The sequence below is a fragment of the Cariama cristata genome, unplaced genomic scaffold (genome assembly GCF_000690535.1).
Source record: "Cariama cristata isolate BGI_N322 unplaced genomic scaffold, ASM69053v1 scaffold1819, whole genome shotgun sequence".
NCBI classification, from domain to species: Eukaryota; Metazoa; Chordata; class Aves; order Cariamiformes; family Cariamidae; genus Cariama; species Cariama cristata.
The window spans coordinates 11,507-20,994 of NW_009636136.1; the positions used below are offsets into that span (position 1 = coordinate 11,507).

General features: G+C 37.5%; 1 protein-coding gene across 1 annotated transcript in view; it reads left to right on the plus strand.

The window, feature by feature from the left end:
* LOC104167505 (putative ankyrin repeat domain-containing protein 31) overlaps positions 1 to 9,488 on the plus strand; it is a gene marked incomplete at its 5' end in the record, with an annotated part of 27,256 nt that overhangs the window by 10,467 nt on the left and 7,301 nt on the right. Inside the window, 3 exon segments of the mRNA XM_009707790.1 lie at positions 1,398 to 1,538; positions 2,096 to 2,192; positions 5,622 to 5,681. Of these exon segments, the coding sequence (XP_009706092.1) occupies positions 1,398 to 1,538; positions 2,096 to 2,192; positions 5,622 to 5,681 (298 nt within the window).

Sequence of the window (9,488 nt, forward strand, 5' to 3'; positions counted from 1 at the left end):
GAGTGGCCATTTTGTGTGATCTTGCTTTTTGTAACATAAGGCAGCATAATTCACAAGCTTCCACATGGGACCATATCATAGGTATATGCACATGCTTCTTTTCTTCAAAGGACATGAACCTCAAGATGACAAAATGGAAGAATGAAGAACTCAGTATGCTTACTGTCATTTCTCAAGACTGTTAATCTGTGATACCAGCTTGATTCATGCGGATCTTACGGAATTATAACCCTGTATTGAAATGTTGATATTTGGAGTGTAGAGAAGTCAGTGATTTTTGCTAGAACGAAAATGACACTCATTTAGGTCTTGGAAGACAGTGCTATAGAGACTGAAGTTTAGAAGCCAGTCTCTGTTGCATTGCAAAGAGGAGATATCAGTAGTATTTCCTTCTTTATCATTATAGAGATGTACTTGATAACAACATACAGCTAGTACGTAGTTCTTACGTAAGATTAGCTTTGGGCAGGCAGAATGCATTTGCTGTAGACCTGAGCTATGAAACTGTGAACTGGATTGAGTGTTCATCAAAATATTTGGGTTAAACATCAGAATTTAGGTTCTCATAGACACCCCAAGCCAGTGGATATGGTAGGAGGTGGTTCAATATTTGCAGGTGGATCATTCTCTTATTCTGGTTGTTTAACCTGATGCATGCTAAGCAACCTTACTAAGTTCTAACATAGGTTATCAACAGGTAGTTTATGTATTATTTGGCTATGTTAGTCTGAGACCAGTATAACAAAACCGTCATTTACTGAACAATACACAACTATGAGCCATGCTTCTGGAGGTACATATATGTTTGCAGAACTGGGCTGTATTAGCATTATCAAAAAGGCAGTAACAATAAATTCTTTTATACTGAATTTTGTGTAAGGAGAGGCTGTCAGATTCCTCCTAAAACATGTAAATGATGTCCCTTGACATAAGTGAAGTTTTTAGGCAAATATGTTTCATCTTCAAATTATTGCTGGAATTTCACCGTGACATGCATTTGTTCCACAGGAGTGAGGCAGATTGCATTTGAGTAACAGTTTCTTGTTGCACAGACTCGCCTCCTGTGAGTTCCTGAGTTCGCTGTTGCAAATTAATTTATTCACAGCCTTGTTATGTCTAAGAGGAACTAAAATGCAAATACAGTTCTGATAAATGCACATAGGGAGATTTGTCCTCTGACAGTCGTGTCTGGGTGGCCAAAACATCTTATTCTGGTGGAATAAATCTTCTTATATGATAATGACATTAAATTCTTCAGCTTTTTTCAGAGAAAAACAGAATTAGCTGCAACTTTTCAGCTGTATTGTTCTTCAGCATTTTTTCATGTTTTAAGGATGTTAATTCAGATTTGTTCATTTATGAGTTGAAAATTATTTCTTATTTTTTGGATTTTTTAGGAATTTACACATAAAGCCACACTCTTAAACAATGGCAAGATCAGAACCAGTAAGAGACAAATACTACAGAATCCAATTCAGTGGGTTAAAGACCTACTAGGAAGTGATATTTCTGTGACATGGAAGTATGTGTGGAATAAGGTAGGCGTGATTTTACTCCCCAAAATAGCATTAATAAATGGCAATAACAAATTTCACTGATCTGGATCTCCTTACTGTTCTTAAAGCAAAAAAGGGTACAAGCACAAGCCTAAATTTTAAGAAGTCTTCGTAATGAATAATCAGCAAAGAAAGAGCTACATAGCTGTAGCTGTATAGTGATGACCTAGTCAGAAGTGTTGAGAGACTCTGGAATGCCCACTCTATAAGCTGTCAGTGCTTTGAAAGAGTAGTTTTAAAGATGATTAAGAGACTGACAGAAAAACCTGAAAGGTAGGATTGAATAAAAAGGACCAAGCTTATTGAAATGTCAGGGTGTCAGGAACAAATGTTACAAAAATACTGGCAGAGTTTAGAGGGCTTTCAGATGTTTTTTTCCATTTAGAATTGAAATTAGCAGAATTTCTGCTTGATCTTAACAGACACAGATTAGACTTAAGTTCATAAACTCAGTTTTAAAACAAAAGTGAAATTTTTACAGCTACCAGAAAAAACACTAATTAAAATGACCAGTTATCCATTTAGATTTGTTTGTACAGGTTACGTATCTTGGGACACAGCTGTCAAAATTTCTTGTTGAAGAACTGCCAGTTTCTAGTGATCTGGAATTACCATCACAAGAAAGAGAGCCTTCGGGTATGTACCACTTAAAATCTAATATTCGCCATGACTGAAAGCAGCAGAAAGTGATTTCTAAAGAGCTTAAGTTCTAAAATTCTTCTATTGCTTTCTGTTTTTTTTTCTGGGCCATATGCTTATCACAGATCTTGGGCTTGAAATATAAATAGTGCCAGAATTTACACATGGTCTCTAAATAAGTACATTTCTTTCATAAGTTGGTTTTGTGAAGAGATTAATTACTAATGACTTGGTTGCTATGTAAAAAATATTTATGTAACATTTTACATTAAAAATATTTAATATGTAGTGAAGTTTTTAACAAGCTAATTTAATACTTTTTTATTCTGTTGGAAACTCAGATACACTAGCATAAGTTCTAATTGCATGTACATTTTAAAATCATACTAAATAATCTGTGTTGGTGGAAATCCCAGTATGCCCAAGCAATCATAATAACTAGAGGTATATTTTATTCTCTAGAAATAAATTGTCATAAGAAACAGAGTGCATTGGTATGATAAAATGACATTGAACAATTTTTTCAGAACTGCCCAGCAGACTTAAGAACTTCAGCCTGATTTTGATATGTAATGTGTTTCCAGGGAAACCCGAGTCCCTTTGACAGCCAGTTGCACTTGGAGTCTGAAAAGTTTTTCGGCTTTTGTGATTGAGTCTGTTATTTTGGTGAGACACTGCACCTCATGTGAACTGGGATACCAGGCTTGGTCTGTTCTTAACATACTAAAAGTAAATTCAAATGTAATAATTTAAAATAACTAATTTGATATTCAGACTACCATGTTCTACTGGTATTTGCTTCAGGCTGAGAGCATCCAGATGATGAGTTTACATTGTCCTGCTTCAGTAACTTAAGTTTATACCAGGTGTAAGTGACTTAAAAACTGATTTAGTCTCCTACTAATAGGCTTTAATAGGCTTTTCAGTATTTCTAGTTCTTGTAAATTACTCCTGTCCTGGAAAATGTATTATAAACATTGTAACTTCTAAAACAGAGTGTCCTGATTTGGCTAAAACCGGTCGATTTCTCATTTCAGAGGGTTTTCTTTCAGTTAAGTCCCTTCTAAGTAACTGCACTTTCTGAAAGTACAGCTACATCCATTTATTCAAAGAATACCTGTACAAACAAAAATCAGCCTGAAGATCAGTAGGTGGTTTGTTGTTTTTGTTTTTTTTTTTCCTCTGTTTTTCACAAATAGCCCAGAGTAATCTTGGAAAGAATATTTAAAGAAGTTTTTTGTCATCTGTAATTTAAGATCATGGTACTGCCTAACCATTAGCTTTAGGTGAGAAATTGAGGGAGGGAAAGCCAAAGTGTTCTCAGTTTCAGTTCTGTTTCAGATCCTGTATGTCCAGGTGTGTATAGTAGGACATTAACAGTGCCTTAAATTGTTCCAGAAGAGGATTAACCTGCACCATCATATTGTGAGAACAGTTGTGGGCATTGGGCAGCTCTCAAATGGTTTCCAGGCCCGGTTGAGCAGTTCGCTTGTTCCAGGGGCTGTTCCCAATGGGCACGTTGCTTGCAGCCAGCCTGCTCAAAGGCACAGGAAATTTTGCTGGTGTGGATGCGAGCTATTCCTTGCCTCTTGCCTGGGAACATTCCCAGACACTCTTTTACCTTTCTAATATACCTACAGCCTGTGTGCATTTTATGGTAGAAGTTTATCCTGCTTTTGTGAAAAATCAGTCTTCTTTTTTTCTCACTGTATTAATGATTTGAATTTTTTTCTGTGCATCCCAGAACATCGTTAAACAAGAAGACCGGGGCCTCATAATTTGAGCAGTCTTGGAGGAGAATGCTATTCTTTTATCTTAGCTCAGTGTTCATTGAGCTACTGCATGAAGAGGATGGGGAAGTGGGAATAAAATGATACAGGCAGTGGCTGTGTCTATCTGTCTTGTAACAGAAAGAAGCAGCTGTCACTGAACTTTGTATAAAGCCCAATTTAGGAAGCGTGTGTCCTAAGAACCTCTACCAAATCAAGGTCCCTAGGCAAGACAGGTGAAGGAGTTGCTGTTCTGTGGCTGCCAGCATAAGAAATGTCCCAGCTTTTCAGCTTGGTTGAGATTAAGGTTCTTCAAGGTTTGCATAGCAATGACTTTTTAGGTACCTGAGGAATGTTAATGTTAAAATGTTAATGTTAAAAAACTTGAAGAGCCCCTGAAGTAAATCAGTCCCAGACCAATGCAAGTATTTGACAGAAGGTTTAAAGATTGTAATTTTGGAATTAGTCATCTAAATCCTAACTAAATTTCACTTTATGTCCCTTCTTTGAGCCTGAGCCTGTAGTCTCTTGTAGGATCATGGTAGCAGAAAGCAGGAATTACTGTATTCAAGTCTGAGTGAGAACTAAATGTTAAGAAAATAAACAGTAGTTTTAGGCTATCTGTATATAGGAAAGCAGAAGAAACAGTGATTATATGGCTTGGAATTTATTCCTCTGTGCTTTCTGATTACATGTAATGATGACGTAGTGTTTGCTAAAAATGACCAAGAGTAACAAGGATTCAGAAGCAGATGTCAGCTGAGGAGCAGATGTCAGTTGCAGAGCAGATGTTGGTGTTAGGTATTTCATACTGCAAGTCCAGCAAAGTAGCTTAAAACAGAAGCATATCCAGTTGTTACAGTAAGCGTGATATGTGCATTAATTTTGCAGATTGCTATTTCAGGAAGATGGTCTTTGGCATGAGTAGTGCAATTCTTGTGCTCTGGCAATCCCTTACTGCCTTTAATAACCATTAGCCACCTGTAAAGATTAGAACAACTTTTGCTTGCCTTTAGTTCATGAAAGACCCCAAAGTTGTGCAGAATAAAGATGGTTTTCAAGGGAATCCAGATGATTTCTTAATAGCTGAACCATGGGAGCTGTTTCAGAAGGTTTATATTAGTGTTACTTGAGGTATCTCAGCATAAAATGAGCAGCTGAGCTCAGTAAGGTTGCATGAAAGCAAATGAAAATAGTTTTACTGTGATCAAATGCAATATCATGTATTTATGTTTTCTTATATTTTCTTATTTTAAAAATAGACCTATATTTTATAAAAAACCTGTATTTTAAGAAAGAGAATGCCTCAGTCATCTTACAGCAGCTATGGCTGGGATGGTAAAGGAGCAGAGGAAAGTCTACTCTTACATACATTCAGTGGTGTAACGCTAAGTGAAAATTTGAGCATTTACCTTTAAGAAAAGTAAAACACGTAACTGCTGTGTACATTAAACCACTAGCGGTAAACAATACTGTTTGTTCTTAGAACAAAGTTGTCTTGATCTTTTTATGCTCTCAGGAAAGAGTTTTATCACGAAGGACCCCAGCAACCACAATCACCGCCCTCAGAGTCTTGATACTGTTTCTACTGCTCAGCCTCTTGGGAGCTTTGACCTGAGCAATATGCAGCCAAAAACCCCATCCTTGCCACAAACAGAAGTTGTGAAAACGTTGCTATGTGCTGAAAGAGAAGCAGCTGTTACCAGGGAATTTAAGAGTAAGAGTTTTTTTAACTGCCTAAAAAACCTAATGGTGGGTGCAAGGGCTGTACAAGAGATACAAAAGGAAAAAGAAAGTAGGAGGCATGGAATTGATTTGTGTATGGGAGGGAAAAAGAAAAATGATGACTCTGCTGATGGGTTGAATTGATCTAAATGACCCAATAATTAAGTTTCTCAGAGGTCTCTTGTCTCCAAATTAGAAACATTTTGTTATTTTGATGTAGTTAACAAAATAACTCTGTACCATTTTAAGTACTCAGTTAAATGTCTCCACATAAGTAGTATAGACAAATGTCTTCTGGATTTAGATGGAGAAATAGGATACAAAACCATTGCTGAATAATCTCGTGTAATCTAATTTAAAGGGAAAAGTAAAAATGTTCTTGAAGATGCTCTGATCTTTGTGGAGTTGACTGAGCTTGTAACTTTGTTCTACTCCACGCTGGTGAGGCCGCACCTCGAATACTGTATTCAGTTTTGGGCCCCTCACTACAAGAAGGACATTGAGCTGCTGGAGCATGTCCAGAGAAGAGTGACAAAGCTGGTAAGGGCCTGGAGAAAAAGCCTTACGAGGAGCGGCTGAGGGAGCTGAGGTTGTTTAGTCTGGAGAAAAGGAGGCTGAGTGGAGACCTTATCGCCCTCTACAACTACCTGAAAGGAGGTTGTAACAAGGTGGGGGTTGGTCTCTTCTCCCCGGTAACTAGCCATAGGACAAGAGGAAACGGTCTCAAGTTGTGCCAGGGGAGGTTCAGGCTCGACATTAGAAAGAACTTCTTCACTGTCAGAGTTGTTAAGCATTGGAACGGGCTCCCCAGGGAGGTGGTGGAGTCACCGTCCCTGGAGGTGTTCAAAAAACGTTTAGATGTGGCACTTCAAGACATGGTTTAGTGGGCATGGTGGCATCAGGTATACGGTTGGACTTGATGATCTTTGAGGTCTCTTCCAACCATAATGATTCTATGATTCTATGATTTGTGTTTTCAGTATTGTTGACAGCACATTAAACTCTATCCATAATATTTGCATAATTTGGACAGCGCTTTCTGCATGCTGACCTAGTATTTTTGCCTCTACTGCCTTTGATTACACCACAGAGGGCTGGCCCTGATTGACCACTGCACAAAGTCAGAGTGATCAGCTTAAACCCCCACTGTTCCCGATGTCAGGAAACACTTTGCACTGAAGTGGGTATCAGTGCTGAGTCAAGTCTGCTGTGGGAGACAGTAAGAAGCAAGTCAGAGGTGAAGTACCTAATCAGTATCAGCCATTGTAAACTGAAAGTGTATCTACACTGTGAAGGAATTCTTTATGCTTCTGCAAGTCTATACATAGGCCATGCATCTACAGTGCAAAGGATTAAGTAAACCCCGGAGCTGAGAATCCTGTGCAGAAAATGCTTTGTTATCTCACCACTACTTCTTTCTTTTTTTTTTTTTTTTTAATAGAAGCAAACAGACTTAGTATTGTAAATGCCAGGGCAGAATATTTGGAGAGAGGTGGTCTTTAAAGTTACAAAAAATAGATTGTGTAGTAGATTGTATTCACATTTATGTATCAAAAAACCCAGATTGAACTGCCCTTTGATATGATTTGAAAAGTTAAATCAGTTATGGCTCATGGGAGTTGTTTCTGTGCTGAACAGATGAACAGCCACATTCATGTTTTCTCAAATATGGTTTCTAGTTATAGTTCTGCTTACCAAGATTGTGGTCTTGTAGCACGTGCAGTCCATGTCACCCTATTCTCGGAGTGCTCAATCCTATGTGGAAACCTATAGCAAGAGTGTAGAGTAATTTTGAAGCAAAGGTAACCGCTAACAGATTATGCAAAATTAGAGATTCGTAATACAATAAAAATTAATAAATTGGAAACTTACAGAAATACTGTTCCATGTATACATTTTTGTTTATATCTGCTACAATTACTCCGTTAATTGAAGGAAGAAACTGCTTAACATGCAATATGACCTTAAAAAAATTTAACTGCCAGCCCAGTTTCCACATTTCTAGCTTATAGAACCCAAACCTTTTGCATCCAGTTTGGAGGAGGTTTTCAGGTTTCATAATCTGACCAAAAATATTTTTGAAAGCAAGCTATGAAGAGCAAACTCCTACCTAAAGACAAGTGTTTCAGGGTGAGTATTTAATTGAGTCTCTTAAAAGCAGCTTTGGAAGTGCCGTGAGAAGCCCCATAGCCCATAGATGGATTTGCTGTATTTGTTTGCTCTCTACATTTGTTTCTAGAGAACAGGTCAGATACACAGTGCCATTGCTGCTTTATTTCACACTAGATTCTGAATGTGCAGCTCAGCTGTGTAAATTTTAGTTTACTTTCTGGGCTTCGTTAGTCCTGGAAAATGATAGAAGAGTAATTAATTTCAGTTTTCTTGATAATCAATCTTACCTTCTTGTCTTGTGCACCAGTACAATGCTGGTTGGACTTGATGATCTTTGAGGTCTCTTCCAACCATAATGATTCTATGATTCTATGTTGTGATGTTGAAACTGCTGACTTGGCAGGAGAATATTTAAATCCAAATTAATTGCTCCAATAGAACGAAACCAAGCTATAAAGTATTTCAATACCTCCTGGTAGGTGTAAAATTGGGCTACTAGTGAACATCGCATGTGCGTATTTGCAAGAATCTTCCATTAGACTTTAAGTTATAAACTCCTCAGAAGAGGGAACTCCTAGGTATGTTTGAACTGGTTGAAGATATTACGTTAGTATTAGTCCAAGCCACAAATCTAGCCCATTGTAGTATATTTTCCCTGCAATGTTTCAAGCTCCATGTAATTATAATGCAAAGAAGTGTTACCTGTTCTTGAAAGCTTGCAGTATATTTTGTGCTGCACAGTACTCCAGTTCAGAGCCCCAGATACTGCTTAAGTTCAGACAGTTATGTCAGAAACTACTTTCACTGGAAAACTCTACTGTTCTTGTCTTCATGTATTTGGAGGAAAACTGGAGAAGGTGATGAATGTAGTTCAGTGATTGAAAAGTCAAGGTATAAACTGAGAACCCCAAGTTGAATTTTATTTAGTTTTTTAACAAAATAGCGTAACTTAAGGGAGATTGATTCTGTATATCTGAATGTTTTGGATTGGGTATTATTGAAGTAGTGGCTCATCATCACCATCAATAATGGCAGTAATCATATGGAAGAGAAGTACTTGAAAGTGTTTAAAAACCCCAACAAACCAACCACAAAAAACCAACCAAACAAACCAAAAACCAAAAGCTCCACAAAATCAAAACCCTAGGATCTAATATATGTGTTTTCTGTGTTACCTATAGCAGAATATTCATCAACTACACGATGTCCCCATTTATGTGACTGTAAAAGACTGGGAGATGAACTATATATTCTTTGTATTTTGTACTTGGGAAGCAAAGTGAGATTGTAGACAAAAACTTCTATCCATGATCTTTTTCCGTCTCAGAGGTATCTCAGGGTGCAGCTATTATACTATTTTCTTTATGGCTTGCAGACAAAATATTTAAAGATATTTTCCAGTACTTTAAAGTTCCAGGCATTTGCTTTAGGTGGTTAAATCCTTTACAAAGAAGCGTATAGTTCTGTCAGTGGAATTTACAAAGCTATATTTTCCAGTAACTTTTCGTACCATGACAGAAGTATAGGCTTTCTCCATCTGCATGCTCTTCCTTTCCAAAATCCTCTACCTACTCTTATTTTTCTGTCAGCAAAGTAGAAGGTAGAGTGTCGCATAATTGACTCAGAGTTGAGCTGTGTGGCCAGCAAGAGCCAAACAAAATTCACTTTTTAGGGGGTCGAAAAAGGG